The sequence below is a fragment of the Phasianus colchicus genome, chromosome 9 (genome assembly GCF_987193195.1).
Source record: "Phasianus colchicus chromosome 9, bPhaCol1.hap1.1, whole genome shotgun sequence".
NCBI lineage: Eukaryota > Metazoa > Chordata > Aves > Galliformes > Phasianidae > Phasianus > Phasianus colchicus.
In genome coordinates, this window is record NC_143444.1 from 8821190 (window position 1) to 8839583 (window position 18394).

The 18394-nt window shown below is 47.6% G+C and overlaps 2 protein-coding genes across 19 annotated transcripts in view; one reads left to right on the forward strand and one right to left on the reverse strand.

Annotated features, from left to right (window-relative positions):
- The window catches only part of PRRC2C (proline rich coiled-coil 2C), a 67170-nt gene extending 55336 nt beyond the window's left edge, over positions 1-11834 (forward strand). For 8 of the 17 annotated variants that reach the window (XM_090146076.1, XM_090146084.1, XM_090146082.1 and 5 more), the window contains 7 exons: positions 1307-1541; positions 2022-2144; positions 3297-3515; positions 5299-5402; positions 7027-7153; positions 7927-8163; positions 10381-11834. In XM_090146076.1, the coding sequence (XP_090002202.1) occupies positions 1307-1541; positions 2022-2144; positions 3297-3515; positions 5299-5402; positions 7027-7153; positions 7927-8163; positions 10381-10638 (1303 nt within the window). In that variant the 3' untranslated portion in view covers positions 10639-11834. The remainder of the gene's footprint in view (positions 1-1306; positions 1542-2021; positions 2145-3296; positions 3516-5298; positions 5403-7026; positions 7154-7926; positions 8164-10380) is intronic. The other 9 variants (XM_090146080.1, XM_090146081.1, XM_090146088.1 and 6 more) reach the window with 3 other exon arrangements.
- A 2708-nt stretch (positions 11835-14542) lies between these two features.
- Positions 14543-18270, reverse strand: MYOC (myocilin). Of its 2 annotated transcripts, XM_031595694.2 has the most exons (4): positions 17611-18268; positions 17047-17166; positions 15365-16905; positions 14543-15198 (listed from the first exon to the last, which is right to left on the reverse strand). In XM_031595694.2, the coding sequence occupies exons 1-3, from the start codon at positions 18107-18109 to the stop codon at positions 16121-16123; spliced, it is 1404 nt and encodes a 467-aa protein (XP_031451554.2). In that variant the 5' UTR covers positions 18110-18268; the 3' UTR covers positions 14543-15198; positions 15365-16120. The 2 variants fall into 2 exon arrangements, with proteins under 2 accessions (XP_031451554.2, XP_090002223.1); XM_090146097.1 differs by lacking the exon at positions 17047-17166 and having other exon boundaries at positions 17611-18270.
- Between the last annotated feature and the right edge of the window lie 124 nt (positions 18271-18394).

The window sequence follows — 18394 nt, forward strand, 5'->3', positions numbered from 1 at the left end:
GGAATCTCACATGTGTATCCTGAATCCCTTTAACCTTTAATCTCTCTCTATCCTGTGTACTAAGTGCTTTTTGGACTGGGTGAATCAGATCAAATATTGTTTGTCCTTCCAAAGCTGACAAAAATGGTTGCAAACAATTGGCTAGCTGCAGAAACACAATCAGTCTGGCATGCAGTCCAGATTAAATAAATGCTTCTGCCTGATCTAGTCATGCACGCAGTACTGATGGGGTTTTGGGATGTGCCATCTGAGGGAATACCTTTCCCACATCTTTAAAGATACAGAGAAGGATGAGCTACAGAGGTTACTGGTTTAGAATAAATCTCTATGTAGGTTAATGTATATATAAAACACATGAAAATGTGTCTATTTTGAAGACCGTATTTGCATTCAATTTAGGAAAGTTTTTTTTTCCAGTGCTTACAATTAAAATTGTACAATTATAAGAATGGTGTGTAACTTAAGGTACAGAATGGAATTAACGTGGATGTTCTGTAAGGCAAGCACAAGGTTGTTACTGCCTTAATAGGTTAATAGGGCTACTGCTATGCTAGTACATATCAACCAAGCTCTTGGTGAAAGGTATTTTTACATGGAAAACACTGTTCTTTGAGATAAGAGTTTAAACAACTCTCAAAACTCTTAGCTGACCCTCCGATGTGAAGGTGGCTATTCAACTGACTTAAGGGAGGGTTTGAAGAAATACTTCCTGGTGGACTAAAACCACCTCTCTGTTGCAGTGCTTTGCTGTTCTGTTTTTGGTCTTTGTTTTTTAAACTGCAACTTTCGTATGGTGATGGCAAAGCAACTGAATATCCAGTTAAAATTAAAGGCTGTGGTTTCTATTTGTGTTTCGATTTTGAAGCCAGAGTATTCATTTGGAAACTACAATTGTCAACATCCAGTAACTTAACTTGTAAGTATTAAAGGTCAGATTTGGGAGATCTATGAAGTCAAGAGTATAAAAACAATTTGCTTTATGATGGAGTGGGACTGCTAATGTGATAGTGCATGAACTAAGAACCAGTAGTTAGTGTACACTAACAATTTGGTCAAATTAGGAAAAAAATACTTCAGCTTGATGTGTATATGGGTATAAATAAAAAAAAAGTCTGGTTATTTTTCATGTGGTCTTTAGTATCTATTATTTTGCTGCCTGCAGAATAAAAAAAAGTCGTCTTCTAGTAAAAACTTGGCCAATCAAGTTTTCTAATTGTGTTTAAACAATATAACTCGTGACTTTAAATTTCTGGTGGTTCGTTGTTGAACTCTTAGTTTTTATACATAATGCTCCAATCTATTGCAGGTCCCAGCAAGCTTTTATGCAAAGTGGTTTGTCTCAGCCATCACCAGTAGTTCTGTCTGGTACAGCCTTACACAACTTCCCGACAGTACAGCACCAGGAGCTTGCAAAGGCACAGTCAAGCCTGGCATTTCAGCAGACTTCTAATACACAACCTATTCCAATCTTATATGAACATCAACTTGGTCAAGCTTCAGGACTGGGAGGCTCTCAGCTTCTTGATACACACATTCTCCAGGTAGGAAATATCAAAAATGCAAAACTTCTGCAGTGATTTGATAAAAAAAAAAAATAATAATGCAATAATAAATAAAGTATTGCGACCTCTGTAATAGTTACGTGATGGTTGTAGGTGGCAGAACGCTTCAGACACTTGGAAGATAATGTTCTTTTGGTTTCATAAAGGTACGTTAGAATTATCTCTTAATTAAGGATTGTTTTCCAGAATACAGGAATCCTTGCATTTGTATTATTACTGGAACTCTTCATTTGGTTTCATTTATTGTAGGTGGCAAAGGACTATTCCACCATTTGCAAATAAGAGCTGTATTATAGTCTGAAACATTCAGGTTTTCCTATTTCTGTCCTGTTATTTCTACTGTACTACTGTGTCACACTGTCTCAGTTTTAAGAATTAAGTATTATCTTATCATTATATTAAGTATTATTAAGTTTATTGGAATTAACTGTTCTTAATGTTGTTTTTCACTCTTCCTAGGCTAGAGCTACACTCACCCAGGCTTCAAATCTGTATTCTGGGCAAGTTCAGCAACCTGGCCAGAGCAATTTCTACAACACTGCCCAGTCTCCTAGTGCTCTCCAGCAGGTAAACTATGGCATGGTAAATTTCCTAAATTGTATTCTTCTTAAAAGCATGTTGTTGGTGATGGTTTGGGTAGGTTATGGGAGAGGAGGTTTTGGAGAATCATTAATTCTTCTGAACTGAAAGAATTAAAAACTGATAGCTGCAGGGAGTTACTGCAGCAGCACTGCAAAATTGAGTTACTGAGAAGCTGAATGGCCTGCAAGTTCATCGTGATAGTTTGTCTATGGTCTCCTTTTCTTAAATAGTTCACCTTCCAGTGATAAGCAAAGATGTAGTTTGTACAATGCTGTTGCTAACTGCTGAGGCATGTGCTGCCTTCTTGGGTTCAAATATTGGTGGTGGAAAAGCCGAGTAAACTGCAGGGTGCTTGGTGCAGGCCAGTTGGTAACACCCAAGTTTCACTGAGTTGAAAAGTCAGACCTGCCTCGTGTCAGAGATCAAACATAGAAAATAACTGAGAAGTGGGCAGATAAATGATCGATCAAATAAGCAAAATAGGGCAGCCAGGTCAGTAACATGCATCAGCAGATTTGTAAAATAGCTCCAGTGGAATTCTTTTGTGAAAGATCTGTTAATTTGCTCTGTGCAGGTATAGTCATATTTACAGCATGCTGTCTATTGGTTTCCATCTTCTGGTTCAAAATTTGATTTTTAAGTAGCTTTTTGGGGGGAAGCTATAGTAGACTCCTTAATACACAAGCAGTTACCAAAACAGATGTCTAGAAAAGATTATTTATAAATTGGGTCTCATCTGTTGAAAATGGAGCATAGTTTAAAGGACCTTCTAGAAATGTTCATGTTTTTAATGTGTTCAAATATGACTGTCTCTATACTTGAAATTTTTTTATCATTCAGAACAGAACCTTGCTAAGTCTTTCACATCTGGAGAGTATCATACATAGTCACACAATATATTTTTTTCAGGTCTGAGACTGGTGGTCAAACTACTAAATGCAATTATTCCTGCCAGTCAGGTCACTGGGGTATTCTCACATGCTTATCCTCTGATCTTTAAAATCCCTTCCAGCCCAAACTACTCTATGATTCCATAAGAAATTAAACCATATACTCTGTATATAACTGAAATGACAGAACTAGTAAAGGAAGTTAAATGATGACCCTTGTGTATATGTTACTGATGACTCTATACTTCTTTTTTTCCCCCAGGTAACAGTACCATTACCAGGATCACAACTTTCTTTGCCCAACTTTGGATCCACAGCACAGCCACTTATTGCCCTACCCCAGTCTTTACAACCACCACTACAGCACACACCACCGCAAGCACAGGCTCAAAATCTAAGCAGACCAGCACAAGTAACCCAGCCTTTCAGAGGATTAATCCCAGCAGGAACTCAGCACAGTATGATAGCTGCGACTGGAAAGGTATTCGTATGGATAAATCTGCAGTACAAAAATTAACATGAAGCATGGCTATTTGCTATTCTGTAGAACCAGCATGGCAACCTGTGATGACACTTGCATTTAAAAAACTTGCCTTGACCTTAAAAGTTAGAGGGTAAAACAGGAAAGCCAGCCAAGATCAGTCCCTTAGTGACAGAGTGTGTGTGTCTTGTGAAAGCTTAGATGAGTTTCATTTGTGGTTGGCTTGCTACTAGTCAAATTGCACTACAGGAATGCTTTGTTTGATAATGGCTTTGTGGACTAGTAGAATACTTCATGTAGGGCACCATGTAGAAAACTGTACAGAAGGAATTGTTAAAGCATCATCACAGTGTCAGAGCTGTTTTTTTGTTCTGGTCATGCTTCTATCTGTCAGTGTTTGTTTCTAATCTAATACTGGGGCAAACTGAGATTTCATTTGTGCTTCTAAACTGACAAGTGCATTGGCTGCATTTGTAATGCTGCCACCTGCTGCATGAATTTATTCTATTGTGTACCTGTTGATCTAACAGAGTAGATGTAATCTTTACTAATACTGTCTTGTTCTCTGTGTAGATAAGTATTCCAGAGAATTTCTGTCAGGTAGCTGTGGTGAAAAAACATCACAGGGGAAGCTTGTGTATCTCTGTGTAGATAATTCTAGAGACAGGAAGTTATCCCTTCTTACTTTTGTAAAGACATTAAAATCTCTTCTGCCCTTCAGTGTGAATCTAAGAGCGAATGGCATGGAAACTAGTCTTTCTGATGCAACAGACTGGAGTTTTAGGGACTTCAGTAGACTTTGTATTAGCTGTGACCTTGAAATAGAACTAAATTCTTCTGCTCTCTGAGGTTCTGCTTTTCTGATTAGCGCCACAAGGTGCTATGAGAACACAGAACATAGTGTGCAAAGGCTGGTCTTACAGCGAAAGAAAACTTGCCTCGAGTGACAGCTCTAGCAAGGAGATAACACTGAAACAGTGCTGGAAACTTAAATACTACAAGGGAATTTTCTCCTTTGTGTGGAGCCTCTGTGACAGTTGCTAATAAAGAGATGTGAAGAGCTGCCATCCAATCATGAGGTCTCTTAGATGCGATTTCAGATTTGCAGGCACATGGGATTTTTGGATAGTGTACAGCACCACACACTTGCGACGCTTTCAGGTGGCACTGATAACACTGTACATGAACACAGCCAAGCTTTCTGTTAGGTGTAGCAAGGTCTTTCCCTGGAGCAGGAAGTCATCTAGCTCTAGAGATACGCTTGAAATATTTAGAGCTTGTGGCCTGGATTTCAGGGTGCAGTTGCTATTGCTTCAGCAAGAAATGAGGAAGTTCAGGTGGGATGGTGGGATTTTCCCTTAGGTGCCTTTGCTGCTGTGTTAGAGGTTCCATCATATTCCTGCTAAAGGTAGCCAAATGAAAACAAAACCCACTTACATTTGACTTACTGTTGTTGTTACGCTTTACAGATGTGTGTGGAAGGGATGCTGTTCCAGAGCCTAATTTATTCTATTGACTATATCTGCAAAATAACATGCAAGATTCATTGCTCCATTTATAGTCTGAGAATTTTCAATTTGAACGACTTCTTTGCTGTGGTTTTGATTTTTTTGTTGTTGTTGTTTTCTAGAACTTGTTTATTTTATTCAGCTCTTCCTTTCAGCATTTTTCAGGATTGTTGCTAAATATTTTCCTGTGTTTTCTGAAGTGGGAAATAAAACTTCAAACTATAAATTTTTCTTTTCTCTTATTGAATTGGGACATTAATTGCTGTGCTTTTCAGATATCAGAAATGGAACTGAAGGCATTTGGAGGCGGTATTGATGTTAAACCTGGAACACCACCAGTGTCTGGCAGAAGTACAACTCCAACATCCAGTCCCTTCAGGTAGATCTCTTTTCAAGTTCCAAATTTTTGAAATCAGATCTGGAAAATTCACCTAGTCACACATGAGGAGCCAGCTTTGAAAAGCATGGGATGAGGGGCTACTAATGCAAAATACAGTGTTTAACCTGAACTTAAAAGGAGCGTGCTCTTAAGATGTATGTCATCAGATCCCCACTGCATTCAGCCAGAAAAATAAAGCTCTGAAATAAGACATTAAAAATATTTTGGAATTAAATGGAATTAAAGAAATGAACTAAAAATGACCTAACAGACAGAACTGGGCAGAGATGATGTACTTTGGAGTAAAACTATCAAGACTATTTAACTTCTTTGAGTGTAGTAATAACTGCAATATTGAAAGTTTAGAACAACAAAACTAAAAGCACCCGAGCAGAACTTCTTGCAGCAGTTCTGTTATAGATCCTGCACTTTTTGTTTTCTAAGCTTTTCATGATTGAAATTAAGCAGTTGGCAGGCTTACTTGGTTAACTGACAAAATAGATTTAATTCTCATATGCAGAATGTACCTCTCAGTGAACTTACTGAGATGTTTGTGTGTGAAGTTGAGTGGGCTGAAGGAACTTAAAAGTGGAACTTTGGAGCAAAGTAGTTTTGTTCTTGAAAACTGCACTCCCATGCATGGTAACTATATTTCATTGACTTTCAGTGTAGCAGGCTGAAAGCATTCAAGCTTTTCTAGTGAAGCAGGAATTAGTTTGAACTCCTGCATACAGTCCTGAATTCTTGCCTGCAACATTTCACGTAAGAAAAAAAGGAGTGAGAAAGATGACGGTCTGTGTCTTGTAGAAATGTTTCATGTAGAATCTGTGGGATGCAGCTGAAGCGGGATGTGCCATAAGCCTTGGTGTTAAGTGTGAAGGTACTGGGAAGACATAGAAAAACATAAGAGCTCAAAAGTCCCAAGTTTGTGAAATGTTGTGTGGACTGAGTATAGCTGCCTTCTTTGTCACTGTTGTCCTGCTGCTCGTTTCACATTGTGTTTTGCCCACACCTTCTGCACGAGAGCTCTCTGCAAGTCAGCCTCCATTTTTAAAGGAGGCTGTTCACTCTTTCCTCTGAGAGCTGTTGAGTGCCCTTCTCCCAGATAATCTTTCAAGCTTCATTTAATTCGTGGTGATTCCTCATGTCTTAGAAGTTATAATGGAGGACATACTCTCAGCCAAATAAAACACAGAGAGCATTTTCTGTAGAACTCTGGAAATTTGCTCAAACGCATCTTTAAAACATTTGCCAGGTCAGAGTGGAAGCAGCTGCACATTGCAATTGCCTGTTGTGACAAGCTCAGAGCCCCACAGCAGTGTAAAGGGGTAGGACTGAGCAAAAGGTAGCAGAAATGGGGAAGAGTACACGCTTTGTTAGAACTTGTAGTACTTTGAGGAGATGTCTTTCATATAGACATTACCCTATAGCCTTTCCATATCCTAAAAATTTCTTAATAGCCTTCTGGGTTTGTTTCAGTTTGAATTGAAAGTACATCCAGAAAAATCTGATACTAGTTTCTATAAGAGATTTCCCCTACTTCAGGCTGCCTTTTAAGTTGCAACTAATGATAGAAACATGCTTTGTTTGAGGCAATGTGATTCTAACTGTTGTTTTTCTTCAGGGCCAGTTCTACAAGTCCTAACAATCAGTCCAATAAAATGAACAGCATTGTCTACCAGAAGCAGTTCCAGTCAGCAGCTGCTGCTGTGAGAATGACCCAGCCATTTCCTGCACAGTTTGCACCACAGGTAGGCAGCTGGTGGCTTCCTGCAGGCAAATCTTGCTCTGTATAACTCAGTGACTTCTCAACTTTGCTGTGTTTCTTCAGGTTTTATCACAGGGAGATGCACAATGAAATCTTTAAAAAAAAAAAAAAAAAAAAGTGTGAAGAAACTGATTTCAAGATCAAGGCAAAAATACCTTCTGGTCTTGCTAACTAGTAGTGCAGATTTTGTGGTGGGTTTAATTGGAGAGTTCTGTGCGTGCCAAGGAATCTGTTAGTAGCTGTGAATGAGGTCAGTTCTTGTGCTGGCTTTCCAGGGAGTGCAGCTTTACAAGGGTGCTGCATCCCACTTATGGGTGACTGTAGCCAGGCTGCTAGGGAGACATAACCTCTGTCGAAATGTAGGATGTTTCTCTTCAAGCTTTAACATTTGAGTGTCTGACTGCAGAGCTTAAGGTTTGATTTTTTTTTTTTTTTTGATTGCAACTAGCAAAAACTACCTAGACTTTTCAGCACTGCCTTTCTCTAGCGACTCCTCCATCGCCTTGCCTGAGTCTTCTTCCTTATTATTTACAATGTCTAAATTGTCAGTAAAACTTGAAGGCACAGCGGCACTATAGTGCTGTTTTGTCCTGGAATTTAAGCATGGCCTCTCAACATAAAAGCCTGTTTTCTTGACATCAGTTTGACAGCAGAGCAGGCGTTTTTTTTTCCCCTATAAGATGATGCCAACATGCAATCTAGTTGGCAGTTTTCTAATTGTTAAATGTCTCTTTTTGTTGTTTTTCCCCCACTTAGATCCTCTCTCAGCCTAACCTGCTCCCTCCATTGGTAAGAGCCCCATATACTAACACCTTCCCAGCGCCTGTTCAGAGGCTGCCAATAGTACTGCATAGTCAGATGCCGTCTCAGATGATCACAGGCCTTATGAGCCACCCTCGCTTACCGCATGTGGCCAGAGGTCTTTGTGGATCAGTGTCTGGAGCCAGAGGCAGTCAGGCCCAGGCTGCGATGAAGGCTGAACAAGACATGAAGGTTAGTATTTGAGCTGCAGTGCTGCTAACACCAGTTCAGTCTTGACGGCTTATAGGGCAGGAATGTGTCTGCAAATCATGTCTTAACTCAGATGCCTCTGGAGCCAAAGCCAGTAGCTGGGCCTCCAACAGCTGAACATAGACCTTTTCTAAACCTTGTTTTGTTTTTTGTTTTCCTATTAATAAGAACTTGAGAATAAAAAAAAAAAAAGATTAGGGAGCTTCCTTTCTCAAGTGGTCCTGTGGTGAGTGGCTGTGAAACAGCTGCCACTGCCCAAGGCACTCTGACAACTGGATTTTTGAATGAGCGATGAAGCCCATGAACTCGACTGTTAGCTGTCATTTCACATCTCCCCCAACTCTGAGCAGTGATATGAACCCTTGTGTCCCAGCCAGCCTTGCTTCTAGCTTATTCTGCTAATTCTTTTCCTGGTGAGTAGCAGTGCCTGTGATAAGTCTCTCTGACAGAATGCAGTGACATGGTACGCTCTGCAGAAGAGCATTTTGGTAGTAAGCAATGAGTCATGTATCTTGTTAAAGTGCTTTGGGACCCTTAAGAGTGAGGCAAGCTCTTCTTACAAGGCAGAGACTGCAGTCCAGGGGTTCTGCATAGAGATACTGTACACTTAGCTCATCTAGCTGTATTCTGCAGAATAAGCTGCTTATGTGGATGGATGGTGCCAAGGAGCTCCCTTACGTGCTGTCATTGGCCGCAACTCACGTGGGGAGGTATAAAATAAGAGTATGCTTTTTCCGATGACTTCTGGTTCTAGGAGTTGATTGTCCCCCTTTAAATAAGCCAAATATCTAGAATTTTTGTACCACCGGTTAATGCCATTTGGAGACCTAACAGATGATGTTTTAGGGTACTGTCTTGAGTCTGTATTGCAAACTGGATCTAACCTGTCAGCAAATACAGACATGCAGTCCTGGCTTTCTGAATCTCCCTGCAAGTGCTGTTCAGAAGAATGTAAGTTATTTTGTCATGCTTGGTTGCCTGTGATCAAATCATCCAGCTTTTTAGCCTTAACCTCAGGGGATATCTAAAATTACACAAATGATTTCAGGTGTCTGTCTGGCTTCAGTAAAACCAGACTGTAGTTGCAGCTTGGCATGCCAGAGTTCACAGATCTGTTTTCTATTCTGTTACTGGTTTGGCCACTTGAAGCAACTAGACGTTATCAAAACCAAGACCTCATATTCTGGGCTTTGGCTATTTTTTCTCTCCAATTTTCTGTAAAATACTTAAAATACGGAGAGGTACGTGGGTTTTGGTTGTCTGTGTTGTGGTTGGGGTTCCTTGTGTAAAATAAGTCTTATTTTTAAAAAGGCATTTAACTGCTTTCAGAATGTTTAACTGGTAGTGCAGCTCCTGCTTTAACCAAGGCTGGGATGGAGAGGAGACCCAAGTGCTTGGTCTGAAGCATCTGGTGTGCACAGCTCTTCACTGACATGTGGAAGGTCCAGCATAAGACTGCAGCTTTAACACTTGATCGTGAAGACTGAACTTAACAAGTGCAAGTTAAGGTTACTGGTGGGATCAGGAGGGATTTGGAGAAAGCCAGGCAATGGTTTGTGCTTCCCAGGATGAGAACGTGCTTTGAGTTGGAAGCAGATACAGCTTCAGCTACATGTAGCACAGATTTGAGGCAGGTTCAGTTGCACTGGTGTTGCAGGCTTCGAAACCTGTGTCCAGAGCAACGGGGAAAATTTGGCTGCTCAGAGACTCTGCTTCTATCCCCTTCCCCATGCTCCGAGCTTCCTGAATGCAGGGGCTGAATGAAGGACAGCTGGTGTAACTTTCAGTGCTTGTGTGGCTGGATAGCGTTGGAGCTTGGATGTGTTCTGGTCCTGTCTGACACTGTGCAATGAAACTTTAGTTTGTTTGTACTCTTTCAGGGCTGTTTGTACCTGTGGGTTCTGTAATGCTAGTTAGCAACATAAAAAGATGTGAGATAATGATTGAAACTTGTTCTTGGTTCTCTCCTGTGGATGTGAGGATTATGAAGAGCAAGGGAAGCCAAGGCACAATGTTACAGTGCTGCTGAGGAGTCAGGTGCCCTGATGTGTTGGTATCTGGGAAGGAACTGGATTGACATTGCCGTTCTGGCAAAGCCTGGCCAGGGTGGTCAGTCCTTTCATTTAGGAATTACTTTTGTGAATCACTTTTATTCCTGTACCCATCTCCTCAGTAAATATATTTTCTCCCTTTCTTAAGGCAAAGCAGAGAGCAGAGGTACTTCAGTCCACCCAGAGATTCTTTTCTGAGCAGCAGCAGAGCAAACCAATAGGAGGCAAAGCGCAAAAAGTGGATGAGAACGGGAGCAAACCCTCCGAGGCGATTGCTGACTCTTCAGGAGTCTGCCAGGACAAAGCAGAGGAGAAGCCTGCCCCCGCACCTCCTGCAGCAACAAAGCCTGTTAGAACTGGGCCAATCAAACCTCAGGCAATCAAAACTGAAGAAACAAAATCTTAGAGACTGTATTTCCTTGGAGGTGGGGGGGGGAGAGGGGAGGATGGGGGAGATGGCGGCAGCAGCATGAATTTGTAGCCCCAAGGATGAGACAGCAGTCCTCTCTCCCTGCAGGGCTCTTAACTACATAAAGGGACATAGAAGCTGTCAGCAGTTATGAATTTAAACTGCTGTGTATCCAGCCGAGCTTCTAGGCTCTTTGGGCTTATTATTTCCTGTGACAGCATGAAGAACGCTTTCGATAGTGTGCACGTTTTACACGTGTGCGCATGTTTTGGCTTACACACTTATATGCTTCCCAGCCTGAAAGCTGAGAAATAGCACAGCGAGGAAGAAGGCGGTTGGGGAGGCATGTTCCTACCTGACGAGATGCATATTCTTACTTTCTCCTGATCTTCAGCTGCTATTTATCTTTTTATAAACTCATGAGTATGAGAACATGCAGATCTGAAAATGGTGCTGGGCCAAGTAACGTGCATTAAGTTTGTAGTGACTTGAGGAGCTCCCGTGTTGTACTAAACAGAGGAATTCACATAGCTGGCAGAATCACCTTTACTGTGTGACGTGTAACGTAGCACAAAGGCTAACGTGGCAGTGTTGAATTCCCTCTGAAGGCAGTGCTTTGCTGGCTGCTGCTTCTTGGATGACAATATACTGTATTTAGATCACAATATGAAAATGCTACTTGGCCACCTGTGTTCTCTACACCCACTCCCTCAGTTGTTCACCTCTGGAGTTGAAAGGTTAATTGCATCAATAGTCCCAGTTATTCTGTTCACCTCTGTCCAGCTATCTTTATATGAAGCGAGTGATCTTTAAACGGTTTCCAGCTTATGTCTGTATACAGCGATGAGCACTTAGAGCTGTGCCACAAGAATAAAAGAAACCTTGTTGGATTAAAGAGAATTTTATCTAAAAGGTGCATTCTTTATATCGGAGCTGCGTCGCACCACTTCCCTGCCCACAGTGTGCTGGAACGTAGAATCAAGTCAGATAATGCCTTTTTAATTGTATCCTCTAGTATTATAGCTGTAGGACAGTACTGTATGATACTTCTGTGAATGTAAGATATCCTGTACCTGCTTATGATATGTAGTAGTGACTGTGCTATACTGGAGCTGTTTTTAATAATGTTATTCTAGAGGTTTTTTTCCAGACAATGATTGAAAAGCTAATAAAAAGCACCAGGTACCACATCAGTAGCAGAACTTGCTGGTTTTTTTCTGGGATTTTTTTTGGTTACTTTTTTCTTTTTGAAAGAAGAGTGAGTTGAAAGTCTAATGTGTATAATTTTGTTCAGATGACTGCAGAAGCTGGAGAGGCTGTTGCTGCTATTGATGCCTAGTGGATTGCTCTTGGTTATCTTTTTATATAAATATATATATAATTTGAATTTTTGGAAACTTTAGCTGTGATGTCAACTTTGGAAAAAAAAAAAAGTATCCCACTTGTAGTGTGAGTTGGCATTGTACAGAAATTAACAGCCATATTGGTCTAGAAATGTTAAACTTAATTTTTTTTCCATTTGTACAGGGGTAACGCACTGTATTAAATATGTACGGTCTTATTTACATGGGTTTGATTACAGAAACTAATAAAGTATTCTCTAAATAAAGTATCCTGGTAATCTCATGATTAGCAAAGTGCTGTAGGATGAGGAGAGAGCCCAAAGGTCACGTGCCAGGCAAAGAGTGCATTCTGCAGCTTGGGAAAGCAGAAGGGCCAGAGAGAAACTGAGTTTGAAACAGCTCTTTTGGTGGCTTCTCTCTGCTCTTACTGCTCCTGATCCTGTTCTCCAGTGAAGATCTCAGGTGACATGGCTTCCATGGAGCTCTGCAAGGAGCCTGCTGTTTGCATCTGCAGGATGTGATGTCGCTGGTGAGCTGCTCAGTGTTAGAGACTCGTGATGCTTTGCTTGGAGAAGATCTGCTTGTCATAGGAGACCTGGATTTAGCCAGCTGCCTGTCCTCACCTCAGCTGGTGCTGAAGGCAAGATGTGCCCGTTTCCTGCAGGGGAAATGTTCCCAAGGAAGCAGGGAGCTTCCCTCTGCTGCTGCTCAGCCCTCCTGCACTGCTCCCCTCCCAACTCGCTGCTGCGGGGCCAGAAGGAAACAAAATGGCCAGACGCCAAACGCACCCACCAGTTCACACCATACAATTACTGACCTTTTTCTTCCTCGCCCACTCTGAAGCACAGGTCTTAGTGAGGGGCTGAATACCTTAGCAGCCCTTCAGCTGTAGGTGATTGCTGAGCTCTTACCAATGGAGGCGCAGTATAAGGGGAAGGCAGCTGCTCCCTGCTGGCCACCAGAGGGTACGCTGTTCGTAACAGAGTTCAGTGCCTTTTTTCCCATTTCTATCTCGGGGCAGAGAAACAATCTTGCCCTGAGAAAAGGAGCTGGCTAGTTCTATCCCTCCAAAGGGCAGACACGGGAAAGAGCCGTGCTGCTATTGGGTGAGGGGTGGCAGGTTGGGGCTGTGCTTTGTGGGCAGTGGAGGAGCTGGAGCTCTGCCCTGCTGTGTCAGTTCTTCTAGGGCCTTTCCTATAGAATTGCAGCAGTGGGGATTGGATCGAGGTGCTGTAAGCTGCAGCTGGAGCCATGTGCAGAAGTAACTCCTGAGTAGGTAACGCTGCAGATAAAGTGCTGTTTTTATGGGAGAAGAACAAGCACAGCTACAGTAAGCATTTGGGGAGATGAGGAAGAAGGTGGGAGAAATGAGTGCCTGTTTTCTGCTGGCTTGTTTTAGAGGGACTCTAAAGCTGGGAAAGTAGTTCACTGAGCTATTGTATTTCAGGGGAATTAATCTTCAGTTCTCCAATAAAACTGCTGGAAAAATCAGTTCAATTTCCCCAAATCAGCAGTGGGAACGCACTAAACTTCTTGATGCTGCTTGTGCTGAGCAGAACAAGGGCAGTATTTCTGTTGGAACTTAATCAAAAACAAACATTGGGGAGTTCAGTGTGCTATTTTGATGTACGTTCTCCAAAATAGCCTGGGCCCTCCTTCCTTGCCTTTGAGGGCAGGTGAAGAGTGCAGAGAGATTCCCCTCTGGGCTTTTTGTCTTGGAGTTGGGTTTGGTGTGTAATCTCAGCTCTAGGGCTCTCTCTGGCTGTCAGGATCAATTGCACTGAAGTCCCATGAATTGGGAAGCTATTTCATTTGGAGAACTCACTTTTTTTTTTTTTTTTCATTAGGACCTGTCCATGGAAAGACCATAACTGTTCTGAAAGACGGGAACAGAGGGGTTGGTGTGAATGGGGCCAGAGCCAGCAGCTCTTCTCAGCTCAACCTTTCTGCTGGGCTTTGGGAGGGGAGGGAGTCTCTGGGCTTGCTTTGAATAGCCTGCTAAGTCAATCTGTGTATTTACTGCTGTTCAGCTCAAGCCTGGCTTTCTGGAAATCCTGTGTACCTTGGCTCGTCTTCATTTATTTTCTTAGTCAATTAAATGACGGACTTCCCAGCCTGAAAAGCCCCCGGTGCTGGCAGGGAATGGGAGGCCTGAATTCCAGGGCTCGGTCCGTCTGGTCCTTGTGCTGCTCCCTGAGCTCCACAGCGCATGGGAACAAACCGTCCCTTCATCCCCCGTGGGGAGGAGCAAGCACACATGGGCCCCTCCACCCCAACTCTGTGGCCCTGGGCTCCTGCAATGCCTCTCACCTCAGCTCTGGGGACATCGGGTGGTGCCCCGTCCCTGCAGACAGCCAAAGTCAGGCTGGATGGGCTCTGAGCAGCTGATGGAGCTGTGGGTGTCCACGTTCATCACAGGGGAGTGGGACCTGATGGCCTTTAAGGGTCCCTTCCACCTCAGTTCTACCTCCATCAGGCCATTCACCCCCAGGATGGGTTTCAGAGCAAGGCAGAGGGCTGCCCTAGGGGTGCATGCAGCAGTTCCCCAAGGCCAGGAGTGCTGTGATAGACTTACATTTATTGCTGGCAGCTGTGCCTATACTGCATCCCCTCACCCTGCTGGCCCAGCTCTCGGCCCTCATACAGCGCCCAGCAGGTGTGCAGGGCAGGCATGGGGCTGCGGTCGATGGCGGAGTTGTTGCACTGCGCTGTTGGGAGCCACGGGAAGGCCTCAGCCCTGGGCTCGGCTTCCCTCAGGGCGGCGGTGGGCTGCTCCTTCATGCAGGTCTGCGTATGGAGCCGGGCGCTCCACAGCACGCAGGTGCTGCAGGCCTCAAAGCACTCGGGCTCCATGGAGGGGGTGATGGAGGCTCCCAGCTCCTCCTGAAGCTCCGGCTCCTCATCCCTGGAGAAGATGGCGTGGCTGACAGAGAACGGGGGGATGTGCTGCCGGTCCACCTCGCCGTAGTCCTGCAGTGAAGTGGCTGCCAGCTGCGGGGTGGCACAGATGTGGCAGGAGCTGCAGGATATGGCCTCTCCAGACTTGGACACCATGCAGAGGGAGCTGAGGCATCTCAACGCGACAGAGGCTCGCCGCGGGTCACGGGGCTCTGTGCTACTGCCAGGCTTCACCATGGTGATGACGTGGGCACATCACTGCCGGGGGGACACCTTTGCCTGCACTGTTCTGCTATGCCCCAGCCCCACTGCAGGCCTGTGGGAGAAAAGGGTGCTCAGAGCCTCCAGGAGCCTGCCTGCAGCCACAGGGGCAGCAAGTGCTGACAAATGTCAAAAAATCCCTTATCAGCCCTCACTTAAGGCAGAGCCCTCCAACCCAGGTGTTTTGCCAGGTGTTTTGGCCCCCAGCCCTCCGGACTCACCGGCATTGCAGAACGTGTGTGCAGCCTGGTTGTAGGACTCACGTTGCCTTGGTGCCTGTGGCATCCCCTTGTCCACTGCCATTCTAGAATGGGACCGCATCCTTGTCCCCCACCCTGTGGGTGGCAGCAGATGACCAGCACTGCTCAGCAAGGACAGGACACGGCACACTCCCGTCCCCCAAACCTGCCACCCACCAGTCCCAAACGTGCCCCCTGCACCGTGTAATAATATTTTTATTAAGCAAATCTCCAGCTTGGTTAGCAGTTGAAACTCAGACGTTTGTTCTGATTTAATACTGCAGCATTTATTGGGACACCCCCCCCGAGCTGAGGGGGTCGCAAGCCTCCTACAGCCTTTCTACAATAAATAGTGATAACTGTGGGCTCTGAAAGCAGCATGGGAGAGCTGCTGGCGAGGCGAGGTGAGACAGGGCCAGATGGGGTAGGGGCAGTGCAGGGGCTCCCGGGCGACGGAGGGCCAGCATGGCTGAAGGTGCCCCCTCACCAGTCCCACTCTGTGTCCCAGCAGGAAGGCAGCCAGCAGCCTGCCCGTCTGAGCCCTGCCCGCTCCCATCTCTGGGCTGGGAGGATGCTGGAGCAGGGCTGGGAACCACCAGCACCCACTCAGACCCACAAGGGCCAGACAGGGACGCATCCACCAGCACGGCTCAGCCCTGGAGAAGCGCTTTGTTTCATGGAGCACAAAGGGATTTCTTCGCAGGAGGCATCAGCAGGAGGCCAGGGGCCGGACGGCGCTCAGGCGTGGGCGAGGCGCACAGGGTAGGCCACCATGTTGTAGCTGTCCCAGGCGAAGAGCCGCCGCTCCGCCGGGTTGTAGTCCACCATGCTGAGGTACTGGAAGCGGTTCTCGAAGGGGATGCTGAGGCTGCGGCTGGTGCTGGTGGTCGTGTCGTAGGCAAAGTTGACGGTGGCATTGGGCGCAGAGTAGCTGCTGACAGTGTACAGAGTCCCGCAGATGATGAAGGAGTTGGCCACCGACTGCTTGCGGATGTTGGTCTCCCAGGTGCGCCGGATCTCCAGCGTCTCAGGGTCCAGCTTGGAGAGGACGATGGCTCCCTTGGCCTTCTCGGTGCTGTACACCACCCACAGCCCCGTCTCATCCACCGCCAGGTCGATGTCGGTGTAGCCGCCCCACGAGTAGGGGTACTGCCCATGGTAGCCAGCACCGGGCAGCTCCCGCTCGGCAGAGATGGCCTCAGCCCGCAGGTCGTAGCGGGCCAGCGCGCGGGAGCGGCGCGGCTGGAAGAAGAGCCCGCCACGATAGACGACGGCCCCGGTGCTCTCCAGGGGCCGTGGCAGGACGTGCACCTTGGCGGGGTAGCCGCGGGCCAGCTGCTCGGCTGCCTCGTACTGGAAGAGCTGGCGCACCTCCGTGCCCACCGTGTCCACGCGCCACGTGGTCTCCCGCGTGAAGGGTGCCACGGGCTCGGGGTCCTTCATCCACACCCCGTATTTGCCGGCGATGGTGTCGGCCCGGCCCAGCACCACCGGCTCCCCCACCCACACCAGCTCGCCGCAGCCTGCGGGGACAGCAGGAAGGATGCGTTAGTGCTGTGGTCACGCAGGGCCCCGGGGCTGCCCCAGCCCCAGTTCTCCCCGATTCCCCTGCGATTCCCCACGCCACCACCCCAAGGCCCCCAAACCCAGTCCCAGGGCTGTACCCGAGTCCTCGGCTCGCGGGCGGCCGAGCGCCGTCTCCTCCAGCAGCCGGGACGCGGGGAGCTCCGTCCTCTCCGACTTCAGCTCCTGGTAGCTGAGGGGCTCCGGCTCCCACCTGGGGGCTGCGGGGGGTCCAGGCAGCCAGGTGAACCCCAGCACCGAGCCCCCACCCACCCAAAATGCTAACGTCTGTCTTGAGAGCCTGGTGCCCTGACTGGGGCACATCGGTGACCCAGGGCTGAGGGACACTACTGACCCCGTCGTTCCCTCCCCACAAGTTTAATTCCCCTTGGGTGGAATCCCAGGGTCCCCCAGATTAGCGTGGTCCTCCCCACACTGATATGGCCAGCAAACAGCCCAGCTATGGAGAGGGTCTGGGGGTCCCCAGGCCGGGCGCTGCCCCTTGCAGTGGGTGGGCAGTGTTCTAAGGGGCAAAGGCAGAAGCCCCAGGTGGGGGCACGGGCTGCAGGGTGGAGGGGGGGACAACGGGACCCGATGGCTTGGGTGGGACGTAGGATTCGGGGTGAGGAGGGGATGCCCACAGATTCCCATCCCCCAGCACTGACCTTTGCCTGCAGAGCGCAGGGCGTCGCGGCCGGGCACCCCGCCTGTGCCGGAGGGGCAGCGCGCAGCCCTGAGCCGGGCGATCTCCTGGGAGCTGCTCTCCAGCCGCCGGCCCAGCTCCTCTTTCTCCCTCTCCAACCTCCCCTTCTCCTCCTCCAGCCGCTCCTTGGCCCGCTGCAGCTCCTCGCACCCCGCCGGGGCCGTTCGCTGGGGGCCTCGCGACCACGCGCCGCTCACATCAGCCCCCCTCGGCCCCGAGCCCCACAGGCCCCCCGCTCCCTCCAGGCGGTTCAGACGGGCGGTGAGCGCGGCCAGCTCCTCGCGCAGCTGGGCTACGCCGCCAGCCTCGGGGCAGCTGGCCTCGCCGGGGCTGGCCACCGTGAAGCTGTAGGTACATCGCCCGCCGGCATCGTTGTCGCGCCGCAGCACGGCCGCGGGGTCCCCGCGGGCGCTCAGGGCGAGGCCCCCCGCCAGCAGCAGCGGCAGCCAAGCGCCCGGCATGGTCCCTCTCACCGCCCCGCGCAGCCCGCCCGCCTTTATAGGGCCGCGGGAACCTTCCAGATCCCCGCGCTCCCCCCGTGCCGCCCGCTGGCAAGGCTCCGGCAGCGTGCGGTGGCCGACGCCAAAATATTTGCGCGGCCGCGTGCCAGGGCTGCGGCGGGGAGGCGAGACCGGGGCCGGGGCGGCGGGGACCCCCGGGGGACCCCGGGTGCCGTACGGGGGGGCTCCGCGCCGCGCCGTCCCCCGGCGCCGGGGCTGCTCCCCGCACCGCCCCCCGTGGCGGTG